The sequence below is a fragment of the Atractosteus spatula genome, chromosome 4 (genome assembly GCF_055471065.1).
Source record: "Atractosteus spatula isolate fAtrSpa1 chromosome 4, fAtrSpa1.hap1, whole genome shotgun sequence".
Classification (NCBI taxonomy): domain Eukaryota; kingdom Metazoa; phylum Chordata; class Actinopteri; order Semionotiformes; family Lepisosteidae; genus Atractosteus; species Atractosteus spatula.
The window spans coordinates 44,043,348-44,062,197 of NC_142709.1; the positions used below are offsets into that span (position 1 = coordinate 44,043,348).

Consider the following 18,850-nt stretch of genomic DNA (forward strand, 5'->3'; position numbering starts at 1 on the left):
TTCTCAAGCTTTTTTACCTGCCTTGTGTTACATGAATCTCTTGATTCCTAGCCTAGCTTTGTCTCAACCTTGCCTTTAGATTTTCCCTGTGCTTGCTCTAGTCTTTCACACTAACGGATCTTTTTAGCATGTCTCAACCGTGCCTTTGGATTCTCCCTGTGCTCCACAACAGTATCTACTTAGATTTAATCCTTGCCTTGCTAGAGCACATCTCTGGGTTGTGTTTGCCCATTTCCCTCGGCTGCTCTTATGTTAACCTCATGTCTCCAGACTGCTGCATTACTCCATTATGAGCAGCAATATTACAATAACCTGCTTGTTTCAAAAATATAATCTGATCAAATAGCTTGATCTATCATGGTATGGGGGTACAGTACACACAGGGCCGTATTCCCCAAAGCACTTACAGGAAAAAATCACCACAGTTATCTTAAAAAATAAATGAACTTTTATTTGAGCTATTTTCACTTGAGAGTTCTTTATCTTAGAGAGTTCTGTATGTGTATGTAAAGATAAAATACATAAAGAATATGTATGTGCTGAATAAATATTGAAAGTCCCAGAAGGAGAGTGAATATGTTTAGTCTTTACATGAACTCCCATTTACAAATTTAAAAAAAGCATTTGTGTGTCTTAAAATATTTATTGGTAGTGTGGCAAGTTTGTCTCCAAATGCTAAGGAATTGAAATTTGATTAAATATGCAATTGAGGTTATTTAGTACTCATCTCACTAAAAAAACATCAATCAACAAAATATCGAGTTAGACTCTCTAAGGGTTCACTATTCACATTCTATACAAATTAAATTTCTCTCCATATTGTATTGACTATTAGTCATCTGCTAAATGGATAGTTATATATAAAAATTTCTGTGGTGGTACTATAAAAGATTTATTATTCTAAAGAAATTGATTATTTTAAATTATTGTATCTTTCAGCTGAGCTGAGATGATATCAAATAAATAAATAATTTTGTCTTTTACACAAGGGTGTCTACTTCCTTACTAATAGTAATGCAATTTCTTTGACTTCCACTGAACACTTATTCTGTATCCCACAAATGAACTGCAGAAAGTTGTTATTTTCATAATTCTTACTGAAATCTCCAATAAAGCAGAGCATGTGGAAAAGGAGGGAAATTAAGGGGGAAACCTTCAACATGATGACTGTTGAAAGCTTGTTTGATTTTTTTTTACAATTCTGAGTAAAAAGGGGGAAATAGCCACATGTTTTCAAGGGTTTAAGAATTTCTTTAGAATAACGTGTGACTTTAAATCAAACCTTTATCTATTTTATCATTTATTTTGGGAAAACATCATTGCTTAAATTATAAAGAAATCTGGTATTAGATTCTTTCACATTCTGAATGCAGTGGTTCTTCTATGGTTGACTATGATCAAATAAAGAGCATAACAATATTAAACAAGCAAGAAAACTTGATTTTACTGTGCACTGTGAAGAATCTGTTTCACACAGAACAAAAGAACACACAGAATGAAAGAAAAAGTAAAACTGTTACAAAATGTGTTAAACCAAAGACAGAGAAAGCACTCATTTACACTTCAATGAAATTAGTGATTTTTAGCAGCCAGCAAATGTTTTTCTCAATATCCTGTGTGGTGGAGTTTGTATCCTTGACTGTATGCTATTGTTGTCCCTGTGAAGTTTCTTTCTTTTCTGAAGCAACCAGAAAACATTATGGTTTAAATACAAGCCATGAGAGATAACCAACTGGTACTAGGTATGGGCTGACAGTCATCAAGCAGGAAAAAATATAAAAAACCAAACTGGTTCAGGTGGGTACAGTAGCTGCATCAGCATGCACAGTCTGCAAAGGAACAAGTAATAGGTTTATTCCATACTGAAAAGAGAAGAAAGAAAACAAAACAGTTTTGGCTGTAGAGCCTTCTTCAGGTGTGAAAAGACAGGGCAGACAACAAAGATCAAATAGCACAGAAGAACAAAAGCTGGGAGAGGGGAAAAAGAGGGCCTTTCTGCTATGGGAGTTGAGAAACCCTTCTTTGACAACAGAGACAGAAAGATCAGTGTGATCATGGTCGTCTGAGGTGAAATGAGAAACTATGGGCTTGGAAAAATCATTTCTCATGTCACCATAGTTTCTATTTTTTCACCTTTTCGACTGCTGAACAGATCAGGAACACTCTCCAGGATGTAGGCATAGATGTGTTAAAGACTACCATAAAGAGAAGAATACACCAGCATAATCTCAGAGGGTTCACCACAAGATGCAAACCACTGGTATGAAAGGCCACAGAAAGGCCAGGTTACAGTCTGCTAAAAAGTACATAAAAAAGCCTTTAGAGTTCTCGGGAAAAGCCTTATGAACAGATGAGATGAAGATTAACTTGTACCAGAGTGATGGAAAGAGAAAACTATGGAGAAAAAATGGAACTGCTCATGATCCAAAGCATACCACCTCATCTGTGAAACATGGTAAAGGTCGTGTCATGGCTTGGGCATGTATGGCTGCCAGTGGAACTGGCTCACTTGTCTTTATTGATGATGTGACTGCAGACGGCAGCAGCAGGATGAATTCTGAAGTGTACAGAAGCCTCTTATCTGCTCAGATCCAACCAAATGCGTCAAAACTCATTGGACGGCGCTTCACCTTGCAGCAGGACAATGACCCCAAACATACTGCTAAAGCATCTATAGAGTTTTTCAGGGCCAAAAAGTGGAATGTTTTTGACTGACCCAACCAGTCACCTATACTATGTATATAGTCCTATATGGTTCACCCAATATAGACGTAAATACCCTTGAATTAAAGCTGACATTCTGCACATTAACCTCATAGTCATTGTTTTATTTCAAATCTAATGTGCTAGAGTACAGAGCCAAAACAGCAAAAATTGTGTCACTGTGTCACTGTCCAAATACTTAAAGACTGCACTGTATTTGCGTGTTGAGTTGTGTACAGCACCACTCACAGTGGAGAGTGTGTGTAAGTAATTGAAAAATAGCAAAGAAGTTCGCCATCAGTTTTTGAGGAGCATGTCTGGAACATTGGACGTGCCTGTTTTCATGCCTAAAGTGGCAGACACAACCCCCAGCATTTAAACAAATTACTGCATTTCCTATTTAGAGTGAAACATTTCCTTTACAACATGTTCAGAAAATAAAACTTAAAATCTCCTAAATAACTAATAAAACCTGACGTTTTCCTAATAATTACACCTCTGCTAGATTACTGCAACATTTTTTATTCCAGTCTTTCAAATCATTGCTTATCTGAAATATACATTGGACACATATCTCCTGTCCTGGTATTGCTGTATTAGCTGATGGCGTATAATGCAATTGATGAAAAAGATGATTTCATTAGAGCTTTAGATTTTTTCATTAGAGCTTTCTACAGTATATAGGTCAGAACATACATTAAGATCTGATAATATTGTAAATATTAATCCTTGTATTTCAAGAGTGAATTACAAAAGGAATGGACAGGTTAATTTTTTAGCTTTCCAAGAGTTTGGAACTCTTTATCATCTTCCATCAAAAGTTCACCTTTTAATTGGATTTATTTTATTAGTCAGGCATTAAAACACCTTTATATGTCATAATCCTTCTATAATTGTATACACAATATAACATAATTTGCCTTTTTCTATGATGTATTTTGCATTTCACTTCTTAATTTGTACTTGTTTTTCATTTCCTATACTTTCTACTCTTTTCTACTCTGGTCTTGTTCTGTGTAATGAATTTCATATCATGTTCATAGTTTTTTTTCTTAATCATTTTCAGGATATCAAAAATCCTCAGTCAGATCTCATTCAGCCTTTTACATTGCACAGTAAAAACTTTTTTTATTTTCGTGATTTGAGGCAAACATACTTGTAATAATCTAGAAATTGTTTATTTTGTGTGAAGTGTGAAGTTGGTACATAAAAATCATATTAAAGAACTGAAGCACAGATTAAATGAAATACTGAACCTCTGGAAAATGTCAAGCATGACTTGATAGAAGTGTTGTTTGGCAAAAGCCGCCATCATGCCCTAAGGTTTTTCATTTGTAAATGAATAGCAACATTTTTAATGTAATTAAAAAGTACATTTTTTAAAAAAAGAATAAAACTATCTATTTAAATATGATTGTATATTATTATTCATTAAATCAAATTTCACAACACCCTTATCTAGTCACTATTCATTCATTTTGTTTTCATGTTTATGGCAAGAATTTGTTTCTTCTCTCTACATTTGCATTTACATGGAATAAATTAGGATGGTATCAATGCTATTCAGCTATGCTGTCTGTTTGGGCAGGGGCATCACTGTTGTGGTTTACATTTCTTTTTTAGCATCAGACACAGAGAACAGATCTTCAAGAGATCCCTTATGTGATTCTAAGAAGGGAGAGCTAGAGTTGTCGATCCAGGGAAGCCGACAGGCCATTATTTACTACATTATACATGCTGATAAATGTCATTTATTTTTGTCTGTCTGGTTCTTTTTGTGTTTGCATGCTTACACATGCTAACTAGAAAAAAAGGAAATTCACCACAGAACAACAGAGTGTTGTTTCAGCACATAGAAGCCATAAACAAAGCAAAGAATGAAAACCACATGCTACAATGTGCCCCACAATGTGTTTACAATCTATCAGCTAAAGAAACCTTACAGACTGCACTTTGATTTTGAGGTTTACTTTAACTGACAGCAAGTGCTTATGTATCTGTGCTACACTTATATGTAAAAGACACTCCACTTCAAAATGACGAAGATCTTAGAAACATCTTGACCACAAAAAAAAATTAACCTAGACATTAAGATCACACAGAACATACTGTACAGAGGCTTGTTTCAAGACTCCCTCAATACAAGATAAAAGCAAACCATTGATACATTTGACAAGCCACAGATTCAGGTGCAGGTGAACATATACTGTAGAGGGTTAATATTTGAGTAAGAAACAGTATGCAACTATTCACATAACTTTGAAAGATAATTCATAAACTCTGAAACACAGTGGTGCTTAGGTCCAGCAGATGAAGAGACACTACATTACGAAGGTGCCTGGCTTCTAAATGGAGACATGGTATAAAAACAGGATGGTAATAAGAGCCCTAGTTAATGCTTTGATGTATATTAAATGACAGCACTCCAGTACTGTGAAGTTGGTCTTCTCTGAAGATGCACAGTGAACATAGGCTCAGAGTTCAGCAGGACACGTCGATTTCACACAGATCCACAAGGAATCATAATTCAATAGTCAAGCTTTGACACTGCCACCCAGTAGAACAGTGAGTCAGGGACAAATTAGGAGAAGAATAAAACAGTCAACACAAAACATCAGTGCTACGGAATAACTGATGTGAAATAAATTTTATTTACCTTCACCTTTTACTGCATAGTGTAGGAAGCTGGAGGTTTTAATTTGCTGTAACAATCGGAAATTCTAACAGTAAATTGCAAGGGTACTTGAAACATTTACGAAACAATAAAACATAATAATTAACAATCTCACACACAGATTCTAAATATACAATATACAATTTATTGATATAACCAGACATGAATAACAAACAAAAATGTAATAGAATATGTACCTGTGAAAATATCTGCTGTGAACACGAATGGCTGATCATTCACTCAAGGATTACAAAGATCAGAGTTAAACTTCAGAGTTAAAATACACATTGACTATAAAATGTTATAGATCTAGATCATAGGTTCTATCAGTTTCATATACCTAAACCAAATATATATTCTCATACACAAGTAAATATGTATTTACTACAGTGAATTTAACATCAAGCTCAAACATGTGTTTGTAATAATCTTGAAAATAATACTTTAACAATTCATTCTCCACATGTTCTTGACTTCACACTGGTAAAAAGCTATCTGGGTTTCCGTAGCAGTTTATTTGTGCTGCGAGGGTCCCAATGCAGGAGAGAGAGAAAGAGCTTTTACCTTGCTTTGCTTAGCACCTTACGTTGACCTCAGGTAGCTCTGCCAAAGTACCACCCTGCTGACTTCGGTCTTCAAAACAGTTTTCTATCTTTAGTCAGTGCAGTTTGTCTTCTTGGGGTTCACAAGGTAAATAAAGGGAAGCTCAATTCATTCTGTGCTATAGTTTTTTTTTAGAATATTCTGGATTCTGACAAAAAGAGAGTCCAACTGTCTAATTTAATTGACCAAGCAAAAATAACACTGGGTTCCAAAAGATTTCTTCAGTTTCATGAAGAATATCTTGAACAGAATTATGCACTTTACTGACTCACTCTCGGCCTGGTGTCTTGGAGAAAATCTTAAGTCCTGTCTTGGGCTGCTTACACTCACATGGTTGTTAAAGTCAGTTTGCCAATTTAGAGAGAAATTGAGAAAGCCATTGGTCAACCAAGAAAAATATGTTCCAGTTTATATGGGGCAACATCACCAGCTGGTGATTGACGGAGATACCATCAGGTCTGGTTCAGGTGCCCTCCCTACGATCCCCAGATGGTGGGTTTTTCTTTTTTCTTTGGGTGATGGATAATGAAGTTTGAAGAAATCAGCCTAGAGACTTGCTCGAGCTCATCTGCGCTATATACTGTATCTTTAAATATATACCACTGACACAGTTTTACAATGTCTTTTATCAAAGGGGCCTCTTTAGCTACATTCCTCTGCATTTAAGGAGAGGCAACAGGCTTCTTTGTCAAGGCACAGAAAGATTATTATAAATCTTTAATAACTCTTAATTCTAAGTGAAATTATATCCTTTGTATAGTAGAGTTTTTCTCTCTGCATAAAAACCCTATAGGGTCACTTAAATATTCAGTATAGGATAATATTAATCTTGAAAGTGTTTTAAAATGTACAGAAAAACAAAAGTTATTAAATGAAAGATGTTCATAATGTATCTTAATTATAATTGTAATTGTTTTTTATTACAGCTTAAAATTGTGTGTTTGTAATTATGGGGGTTATATTTTTAGAAATCAGAAAACTATGTGCAACATTTGTGATGTTCAGTTAGTTTTACTGGCAACCGCGTCTCTGAAGCAGGCAATCCAACTGCAAGAGCTTGGTGATTTCAAGAGGCTGACAGACTTTGCTGAAAAAGAAAGGAAAATTGGTGGACAGGGAAGATTCTGAGAATCAGAGACAGGCAAGGAACAGGGCTGGATTCAGGAAGGAAGGTCATCATGGGGAAGGTGTCGGTAGGACAGAGTTCAGACAAGTTTTGGTATTTGGAGGTTAGGTTTAAGACACAGGTATGGGGTTTTCTAAATATTCTAGTTTGCAAGTAGCATGTCAGAAGACAGGACTGGGCTGGATTGAGCTGAAAAATTAATAGCTGTGTAACTCAAGTGACAGAGAACCTTTCCTGTGGCGCTTGCTTGAGGGAATGCTGCATCCGTGGGCTGTGAGACACTGCCGGTCTCAGTGTGACAACTTTAGATTGTATACCCACTCCCTGGGTTAGACAGTTTTTTTAATAACAGACATTTCGCAATTGTTACATAGTGTATTAAAACCTTTGGGATTGATTGACTGCCTTACAAAACAACACCTTTGTAAGTTATTTGACAAGAGTTATGTAACAAAGACAGTGAGTTGTTGTGACAGATTTCTGGAAATCCTCCAGTAGATGCAAATGAATTTGTGAGTAGACATCTGAGCTTAGTAGTTCAGATCAGTTCTGCTGAGTGTAGGTTAGCAGTGAGCTCAGTAATCTTGCTAAGGCTATACAGGACAGATCCATTCTGTTGAGTTAGCATTAGATCATTTTACAGAGGTAATTCTAAGAGAGCTGCTCAGGGTAGGTACAGTAGGACAATGGAATACAGAAGTCAGGATAGGAATCAGGACATAAGGACTTGTGATGGTAACAGCACTTTTTCTCTGCATGATAGGAGCCAGCAAGAGCACCAATTTAAAGGTAGAGAAGTCAAGTCAAAGGAGATAATTTGTTGTCATTCCTGGTTGCTTGGTATCCAGTTTTGTAATTCTTTGTGTTCCAATGATAATTTGTCCTTCTTCCTGATGCCTTGATAGACTCTTTTTTATCTTAAAGTGATGTCAAATACTCTGTTTCTGTTATTTCAAGCAAACATTTTCTTAGTTCAGGTAGGTAGCTGCGTCAGGATGCGTAGGCTGCAAAGGAACAAATAATATGTTTATTCCATGCCGAAAAAAGAAGAAAACACAACTTCTTGGGGTGTAAGAAGGCTCCATAGCCGATACATTTTCTTATGCATGTTTGGGTTACTGGGGAAGTTTTTGTAAACCACAAAAAAATGTAAAAAAAGGCTTAAAGCAGTTATTTTGTGGAATGGCTACACAATTTGCAGTGAGATATGAGACCTATAGAACGTCAAATAGAATGGAAACATCAGAGTTAAAACTGAAGCCGCTTCAAATTCTCTCCTAAACAGCGCATCCCCAGCTTGAAACAGAAACCAGAGCATCATAAACTGGGTCTATTCTCAACCTCCCGAACAATGAATAGTGCAAAATGATGCCTCTCAGACTGGTTCAAATGAAGGGAGACTAACTTGAAAATAATAATATTGCTGGTTAATTATTTAGCATGCTTAAAGTCATTAGCTGGTGCATAAACAATAGGTAGAAAACATAGCACTCCTGCTCATTTACAGTACAGTTACATTATTACAGCCATTAGTAAATGCATAAACATTAGGTACTTTACTGTGCTATGTGCAATTACAAAACACAAACTTCTTGCTTGTACTGCAAGGGATCACTGTATTTATTTTGAGAATCTCAATTTGAATAACTATATGAAATTTATGAGGTACTGATTGATGTAATCTGATGTTATTAATTCTTATATTTATAATCTCTGTGTGAGCAATTAACCATTATTATTTGCATATAATTACTCTGGTTTATTTGCTACACATTTTAGTGTTGTATTTATAAATTGTATATTGTATATTTAGAATCTATGTGTGACTGCTTGTTATTCTGTTTGGGTGATTTCTAACTGCCATAATGGCACTCTCACAATTGGCTGTTCCCATTACTAACTGTTTGAGTAAATTAAACACCCTTACACTGCTACAGATGTAAAAGTATGTCTATAACCAGTGGTTAACATTAGTGCTACCAAAGTCTGCATCAATTATATCAATAATAATAATAATTGCATTTATATATTTTTTTCATCCCAAAGTGCTTTACATATAGGAGTGAATCCACTTCATCCACTATATCACTTTTGTGAATGCAGCAGTCATTTACCAGGACACTCACTAGACAGTAGGTCAGGTACAGAAAGTGAAAGTGAGAAATTAATTCACAAATTTAATTTAATTAGGAAATGTTCAAAAGGCTAGGCTGAATTTCAGCCAGAACTTTTAGATAATATTTTAAATTTTCAAAAAATTAAAGACCAAATACTCATGATCTTATCTGGACAGTGCCACCAGCAATACAGCATCTCCTCCATACTAGTAGCATCTTGTAGCAAATGTGTGGAGCATTTTGAGAATATAAGATGCACCAAGAAGGCAGAAAATTAATGGAAATGCTGTAACATGATAGAAAGGCATTAGAACAACAAGCACGTACACATTCTCTGTTAAAGTGCAAGTTTTAGTTTTCCACGTATTTCATTAACCTCCTGCAGAGATAAAAGAACAACACCGCGTCAATTAATCTCTGATAATAAGACCCATTTTTACATAGAATAAAACTGAATTTGAGACTTAAATTAGGGTTAATTTAAATATCTGTCAGAGCTAAATCAACAATGAATTATTAACTGAAGAACAATAAAATGAATAACAAGAGCTGGCCAGTTAGTTGCACTTTTTGCTGATACGCAAATAGATTTCACAAATCTATTTATGAAAATTGCATAATTCAATATGCTGTAACTATAACAAACTGACCAGAGAGCCTTGGAATATGATCATCTGTATTTGCCCATATGCTAATGGATGACCTAATTGATGACCTTGGCTCACTTGGCTCACTTGAATTGGGGTGATACAGTATATTGTAGATCAGATCACCATTCAGCAAATCTGCCTAAAAATTAACCAGGATTTCCATTTTTCTATAGAGTGTCACTCTTCTTCAGTCTAAATATACAGTAAACTGTACAGTAAAATATACAGTTTACTGACTAAGAAGAGGGGTTCATCTGTTTGATAATTCAGCCAGACTGAAGTGAAGTCATTAATATACATTAATTTAATAAGGCCCAAAATTAGATGACTGGTATCTACCCCTCCTGCTATTTAGAATAAATGCAAAAAGGTGTTGCAAGCTTTTAATTAAATACTGTATGTAAATTAAATGTGTTAAATAATGTAGATCACCTGGATGAAAACATAAATGATACTAATGAAGGACTTATTTTGCAATCTGACATTTACAGCAGTAGTAGGTGCTCTCAATAGTATGTGTGTAAAATTTCATTACAAGGTTATAATGTTATAGACACAGCAATAAGCAACACAGTCAATGTTTTACATCTGAGACATTTATTGTGCTGAATTACATATGTTTTGTACACCCTATTAAATGATGCTGTGTGAACGGCCCGCCTATCTTACAGTGCAGTGTCCTCACCCTCCCCTATTTATTTCCAGTGTGTTTTCTGGGTTCGGTCATCACAGTAGCAGCTAGAAGACCTCAGGAGAAGACAGCATGTTTGCAGCTTCTATACTATCTCTCACTCTATACACAATAAGTAAGTTTGGTTCAATATTATAAACACAAATGTTAAAGAACATTCTTGAAAACATTTTTATTAGGGTGACCTTCTGTTTGTTTTAATAATTAATTGAAAATACAGTGAAAATGCCGAACTAATTGAAAAATCAATTTTAGTATTCCAAATCAGTGAGTATAAATTCAGCACTGACAATGTTTAAATAATTTGTCAAAGTTGTCAATGATTACTTAAGACTTAATGATTTATAGTATTTCACTGGATGTACTATCCTCCCTGTAAAATATAATCACTATATAAAAACTGATTACGTAAAGAAAATAAATTATTTTGGTTTTCTTTAAAATATTTTTCAGACTTTAAAATGAAACATATCAACAATACTATATATGTTCTACATATATTAAAAAGTGCATTATCTTTATTGATATTATGCATTGCAATTTGCAATTTAGATGTAAGTTCTGTTTTATGAATTAATTTCTTTGTCACTTAGCTATGCCAAATCTTAAAATATATGTTTTTATATTTGAACATTTGCGATTGAACACTTTTTAAAACAACTTGTCTGAAAATAAAAAAGTTAAGCCTTCTTTTCAGTTTAAATAAGTTGTTCTCTCTTGTTAGTAGTTCTAGGTGTGGCTCCTGGAGGTGCCGTCTCTCAGCCATCTCTCTCACTGACAGTGAAGCCTGGAGACACTGTCACCTTGCAGTGCTGTGTTCTGATGAGAGACCCAGGTCACCTGGCCTGGTTCAAACAGGACACAGGTCGGGCTCCTCTGTGTATACTGTCCACCTACAGCAATGTGAATGGATCCACAATTCATAATGGATTCAGCATAAATCGTTTTAAAATACAGAAGAGCAGCAGCAGTTTTAACCTCAGTATCTTGCATGTTGAGTTCTCGGATGCTGGGCTGTATTTCTGTGGAATGATCCCCATCACACATATGGAATTTGGGAATGCAACTCTTCTACAGTTTGAAGGTAAACAAATTATCATTAAAATTTATTTGACTGATGACTTTATCCAAAGAATTTGAACCCACAACCTAAAACACAGATATCTACACACAGCTCGTCACTGTTGTGTCATAACATGCTTTTGGATTGGCCTTAAAAACACATGCACAATGTATTTTATAAAATTGTACTCCAAAATTTAGTTCCAGTTTTGCATATCTAAAAATAAAAAGTAACCATACAATATATCATAATGAATATTATATTGATGGCATAAATTGTACAGTGAACATTACTGCCTTGCAGCTCTGGGGATCTGGGTTCAATTTCAGACCTGGGCTGTGAGATGTGAAGAGGTTGTGTTCATCAGTTGGGCCAATAAGTAGTCGGGAATTGAAACAAGAACACACCTTAAGCAAGTTACACTTAACAAAATAAGTCTTTATTTTACAGAGAAATAATTGAAAAAATAAAACAATTTATTAACTTCCTTCTAATGGGTTTATTCTTTAAAAATAACTTATACTGCATACCAAGGAAGCTGGTCTGCCCTGATAAAATAAAAAGCACAAAAACAAAAAAACACTTGTCACCAACACAGTGAAAAAAAAATTATCTCATATCCAAAACAAATATACATTTCTTCTCAAAGTCAGAAAAATAAATCTTGCCATTTCATCGTTAAAAAAAACAACAGATCCAGTCTTGCCTTCTTAACAGTATAAAAATAGATACGAATAGACTGTCTCAGCAATTGGTCTTTCTTTTATTCCTTTTCTTAGTAATCATTATACTTTCTTCCTTAAATTCCAAAACAAAACTTGATGTGTTCACTTTTCCTCATCACCTTTCTTTCTCATCTAAAGAATACTATCGTGGATCTCTTTCTTATTTCTATACTTTTTTTGTACTTCTTTTGAGAAGATGGAGGTCGCTTTGAGTTGGCCATTCAATGTCCAGTGTTATGATTATAGCTTCAGGACTTCAAATTCTCACCAGTAGTGAGAGTCTTGTATCAAGGAAATGTCTGCTCATTCTGAGAGATTAAATAGTGCTGTGACCCTTTGTCTCTTAACAATTGTCTCTACAATTTGATTCACTGATTTGGGTTTTGCATGCCTCAAAAAACTGGTAATCTACAGAAAAAGTGCTCAAATTACTATTTGTTCAACAATCTTGGGATCCAAAAGTTCTTCAGGCCGTAGTCATTTTCTGGCCATGTGAATCAAATCAAACATTTGAGACCTTGGTGGTTTCTCCAGTTGGTATACCCAGCTATGTAACCTTTGGGCTCATACAGCAGTATTCACCCCCAACCAGGCAAAGATTTCTTTTTTTAAGGTCATCAAAGTTTTCTGTATCTGGATGCTCCAAATTGAAATAAGCCTTCTGTGCTTCTCCTACTAGCAATGGGGCTAATATTCCAGCCCACTGTTCCCAAGGCCGTTTATTCCTGATTGTAGTCCATTTTGAGATATCCTTCCACATCATCTAAAAGTGTCATCTTCTGTAGTCCTGGATTACTCATATTGGGGATTGGTACAGTAGTAGTTTTAATTAATGGTTAGTAGTAGTAGTAGTAGTAGTAGTAGTTTCTTTGTGTAGTCAGTTCCAGTAATATTTCCATTCTGGAAAAAGATGCCTACAGGAGAAGACAGGGAAAACTTAGTTCATGGGTTTCTTCTTCCTTCCTTTCTATAACAGTAAGCACTCAAAAATACTAAAGTATCTGTAGTACCCAAGGTGCTATCTGCGCAGAGTTTGTATGTTCTCATGTGTTCGCATGGGTTTCCTGTAGGTAGTCCAGTTTCCTCCCACAGTCCAAAGAAATACTGGTAGCCTAATTGATTTCTGAGAACATTTGTCCTGGTGTGTGTGTGTTAGAGTCTGTTCTTGCCCTGCAATTGACTGGCATCCCACCCAGGTTATATCCAGCCTTCTGCCCACTACTTGGTGAGATCCCCTTGTGACTCTGTATTGGTTAAAGTGGTTAGAATTTTGTTGGACAATGATGACATGCAATTTATAAAATAATCTTTAGAAAGAGGGGTGACATTTTAACTTTACTTTGTATTTGTAATGTTGTTTATATTTAAGTTTATATTGTTTATATTTTGTGTTTATAGTTAAGTTTTCTTTATGTAATTGATGTTCTTGTTCTTCTTATTTTTTAATGAAAAAGCCAATGAAACTGCAGCTGAGAAGCCAAATCCAGGTAATTGTCTCTGCATATCTATTCTTATTAGCACTTTAGATTTTCCAAATTTTGAAATGCAAGGAAACAAGTTATTAATATAAAATTATTTATATAATTCCTTAACAATATAAGTTTACAAAGTGTTTACACCATATGTGAGAACACATTTTTATTAATAGAATTCAATTCAATTCAAGTTCTTAGCAGGTTAATGAAACTATTAATATCTAATGTGCTGTAAAAAATTCATGAATGGCAATTGCAGTGCGTATTTGTCAGTTTTTCTACAATGTCTTTAGAGTGAGTACTTTCGTATTAATTGAACAGGTCCATGTGAAGGGTATGGTCTTCTTACAGTCCTGGCTCTGGCTGGTGTGAGTGCCGTGCTCTTGATAACCATCATTGTCCTTATTTACCGACTGAACAAGAGAAGAACATATAATCACAGTACAGGTATTCAGTCTATTCAGGTTTGAATTATGCAGTACATGGCTTGAGAGCAATGCTTCACATATGAACAGGATCATATCGAAATGCATATACTGTATTGATGTGCTATAGAACCAGTTCACCTTAGAAATAAGAAACAGGAAAGGTCAACCATACAGCAGTACAGTGAGCATCAAATGTCAGCTGGCTCAGAACTTGATGAGACATCAATAAAATTGGGCACTCCATGTTAACAGTAACACAATGTGAAACTGCCTTCACTCAAGCTATTTATTCTACTTTACTTCTTTTGAAGTATTCACAATGAAACTAATGACCATTGTAGACAAAATGTTAATAAACATTCACTTAGATGTTTTTCTGCTTTTAGAATCGGGCCCACCCAATCAGCAGTTTCTGTGTTTAATAACTTGTATTCAAAGAATACATATGCAATTCTTATTGTATTCTCGTCAAATTAAGGCTCTGTTTGATGTCTATGAACTCCACTTCTTTAATACTGTTCTATTTCTACTATTTTATTGTAATCACACACAAACAAGATATAACTAAATATAGGAAGACCTTCATTGTTCAGATATAAGGTGAATAGTTTCAAATAAACTCAGTGTGATGGCTGTTGTAACCTTTTTAGTAACAATGCTTACATTAATGCGTTTTTACATTTTTTTCTTGTGCAAGAACTTGTGAATTAGCAATTCTGGCACAGAAGTGTATAGTTATTGATTAGAGTTATGGAGATTTATTTTCATACACCTAGCTTAGTATTGTTGTTGTAACTAGGGTGTTGTGTGCTTACAACTGTCACATAAATGTGTGTAGAGTTCCAAAAAGTAGGAGACTATGACCTAACACTGAGACAGTTTGTATACTGTTTACTTGTTGAAAGTATCCATAGGTGTCTTCCAGATTCCTTCATATCCCAATGGAATAGGAACAAAACTATAATATAACAGAATGATTGACAAAATACATAATGTATCTTACTTAAAAATATATAAAAATGTTGTTATATTGGAATAATAGCAGTGAACAGAGCAAAGTTATATATGTCAGAAAAGATATGTGTTAACCTGTATTCTTACTTCTCTAAATTTTTATCTTAGGACACGTTTCTGAAAATACCCATCAGGCTTCTCATTCCCAGTCTCAAGATGATCAGGTAAAGATTTTTTTAATCAAATTATTTTAAAATCACAGAATAATTTATAACTGTATGTGTGAAGATGTCTCCAAATAAGAGCCAAAGAATCTATTCTAAAATGTCATTAATTTTACTATTGATTAGTGAATTATATTATGTTATTATTAAACTATATGCTATTAAGTATAGGAATAGCACACCTATCCTACAATTGCTACCTTGCAATTTTTAGTTCCTGGAATTGATTCTGGACAGTGGTACATTCTATGTGGAGTTTGTTATGCTCTTTCCTCATGGGTTTTCTCTGGGTGCTTTAGTTTCTACTCACCTCCCTATAAGGTGCAAGTTTAATTTGAAAACTAACTGTTAATGATTTCTGTGTGTTTGTCCTGCAATGGACTGGTATTCTGTCTAGCACGTACTTAGGCTCCAGGATGCTGTAACACTTGTAGTGTGCTCTCACGAGGCACCAGTTCTGTAGGGGTTTGGGCATTTACTGGAACAATTATTAACTGTAGCAGTAAATCACAAAATTGATTCTTTTAATGGCTTTAGAATCCAACCTTGCGATATAACTCAAACAACGCACACACGCAGGTACTAATACACGAGGATACATTTATTAATACATAGAATATGCATGTAAACCTAACAGATCTTATCGAGAGGGTTATCAGAATACAAAAGGTATATATTCAATCAGTTACGAAGAGTTACATATATCAAGAGGACATACGTTCAGTATATCATTCATTTAGACCGTTTCGTAAATGAACTTGGTTATAACTTCTACATTGGATACTCAAAACAAGTACATAACTCTTAGGAATTAAATTGATATCAACTGGTTGGGATAACAATTGAATTCTCGAGCTGTAATGCATTGAAGTTGAATACTCATCCAATATCTGGGGATTCAGATCTCCTGCGGGCTCTCTGGCTCCGTGCCAGGCTGTGCTGTGCGGCTTGCGACGGTGCGCTGCTGATGCTCACTGACCGGCTAGTTAGTGTTGGCTTTAACTAGCAAAGTTTGTGCACAGGAGAAAAGATGACTGTGGGTCCCAGCAAGTCAGGAAGAGGACCGGTTCGTTCCTGATGAAGCGCTAGTTCTGAATAGTGATTCAGCTGTCCACAGTTCCGACCTGTTCACGAGGCTTGCTGCTGATGCTAACCTCGGGTGGATCCTCGGGTTACTCTCTGGCAACCTCCGCTCTAGACTCTTAGAACAGAGGAAAGTTCTGGCACTCGGACACACTGACCGTTCCGTGGTTGTCCGGGATGAGTCTCAGGATGGTCAGGAGACGCGCTGTGAGAATGTCCTGCCCTTGGGAGCCTTTCTGCTCCTGGGCCGTCCTGCCCTGGAATTGTCTCGCACCCCTGGAATTCTCCTTAGAATTCTCCTTAGAATTTCTCCTACAGGCCCTCTGTGTTGCCTGTTTTTACCTGGAGGAACTTCAGCTCATTCATTGGCTGAAAGTTTCATGGGCATCAGAGACCCATCAGAGTGGGTTACTCGGCCCTACCAGTCCCTGATTGGTTGATCAAGGTGAGATATGAGTCACTTACTCCTGACACTTAGGAATGCAGTCCAGATGTCCATCTGGCACTCCCTAGACAGATAGATGCCAATGGATGACCATTGATCATGATAGCCAGGCTTAGCTAAGTGCATCCCCATTTGGGAGCTGTCCCTTATCAAAAGAAAACATCTTTAAATCAACCTGCATGAATAGTTTCTCTGTGGCTGCACCACAGAGATGAAGAGAGAGATGGGGCCTCATTTGGGAAAGCACAGCAACACTTAATTCTGTCTTATTAACAAGCATTGCCGCTACACACTAAATTAATGGATATTCATTATAACAGAAAATCAGTTTTTGTCCATACTTATATGAATATTTCTTGAATATTGAATATTGGTGATTCTTATTATGTAGTTCTAATTAGTTATTATTGCTCTGGCTTTTTCTGCAGAGAGGAGGCAGTGATGTGCTCATGTATGCTGCCCTGGAATTTGACCAGAATAAACGGAGTACTGGGAAAAAGAGAAGAGAAATGTGGAAGGAATCGGAGCATGTCTCAGAGTATGCTGCTATTAGAACTCTGGCCGGAAGATAAGACATATAATAGACCACCTCAGATATAGACGATGAGATTTACAGTAGATACAGCACATTTGAGAAAAAAGATCTGAAACAAAACTGCAAATCTGCAACGAACAGGCAAGATTATCAAGGACTAACTGATGTACACATACAGTATATACATGATTTACAAATGCATATAAAGAAATTATAACACTTTAGAAAAAAGTTGCGATATTAAGTGTTTATAAATGCTGTATTAATAATGAACTAACAAGGATTCATAGTTTATTGAAAATGAACAAAGTATTAATTAAGGATTAACAAAGGTGTTCTTAGGCCTTTATTAACTCTGATTTTCATGCTTTGTAAATGTTTTCTCAAAGATTTAACACAGACTCATAGATTATAGAGCGAGACCAACACATTAACAGATGTCAATTTTTGTTTTGCTAAACATGAATTCTATGCACTGTAGAAGAGCAGCACAAGCTGTCTCTGGCACACCTAAATGCTTTATAGAACACCCTTTGAAGAGATCCACAGCTTACTCAACTACAAGATCACAACTGAAGGTATACTAGATATTTTTGCTAAACGTAGATGTGTTGAAGAGAGTGTGCATGCAGTTCCAGGCTGTTGACTCCGTTCATCCAGGACAGTGGTAGAATTGCAGTATGGTCTTTTATGAATGTGCTGTTACAGTATTCTGCCACTTATAACCATCAACCACATTCAGACTAAGCCTTATGAACAAATTTCCTATTTACTAACCACACATTGGGTTGATATATATTATTAAGAGCCATTTGTTAAGGCTTTACAAGCCTTTTACACATTGTTTGCAGCACTTCAAAGATTGAACCTATTCATGCTTATTAATGCAAAATAATGTGCAGTAGACTATTAAAAGACATTAATAAAGCTCTTGTTCCCAGCATATTAATGTTTTTACAGTACCCCATGTAAAGTGTGAACCTATTCATGCTTAATGATGCAAAATCATGTTGCAGTTAACTATTAATAGACATTAATAAAGCTCTTGTTCCCAACATATTAATGTTTTTACAGTACCCCATGTAAAGAGTGTACCCATTCATGCTTATTTATGCAAAATCATGTTGCAGTAAACTATTAATAGACATTAATAATGCCTTCATAAACCACACATTAAATGTGCCAATAATACAGACCACATTTTCAAAACGAGATTCTAATTACAATAATTGTAAGCACTTTTTTACTTATAAAAATATTTTGCAAATACAAAAACAGAAATCTTGGACAATGTAACTTTACAGTATCTTAATGAAAAATATTTGTATTTTACACAGAAATTAAATATAACAAA

The 18,850-nt window shown here is 35.3% G+C and overlaps 1 protein-coding gene across 1 annotated transcript; it reads left to right on the plus strand.

Moving 5' to 3' along the window:
• The first annotated feature begins 11,588 nt into the window (after positions 1-11,588).
• On the plus strand, positions 11,589-17,549 carry LOC148836359 (uncharacterized). The gene is made up of 5 exons (XM_088914323.1): positions 11,589-11,648; positions 13,807-13,839; positions 14,149-14,274; positions 15,378-15,433; positions 17,390-17,549. Exons 1-5 carry the CDS (start codon positions 11,594-11,596, stop codon positions 17,531-17,533), a joined length of 414 nt encoding a protein of 137 aa, XP_088770449.1. The 5' UTR covers positions 11,589-11,593; the 3' UTR covers positions 17,534-17,549.
• Positions 17,550-18,850: the final 1,301 nt, after the last annotated feature.

Bases quoted from the DNA above. Each gene is read 5' to 3' on its own strand.
- LOC148836359 (XM_088914323.1), top strand. From the start codon at position 11,594: ATGATCCCCATCACACATATGGAATTTGGGAATGCAACTCTTCTACAG. The intron at 11,649-13,806 runs GTAAACAAATTA...TTAATGAAAAAG, and splicing joins AACTCTTCTACAGTTTGAAG to CCAATGAAACTGCAGCTGAG. The intron at 14,275-15,377 runs GTATTCAGTCTA...TTTTTATCTTAG, and splicing joins AACATATAATCACAGTACAG to GACACGTTTCTGAAAATACC.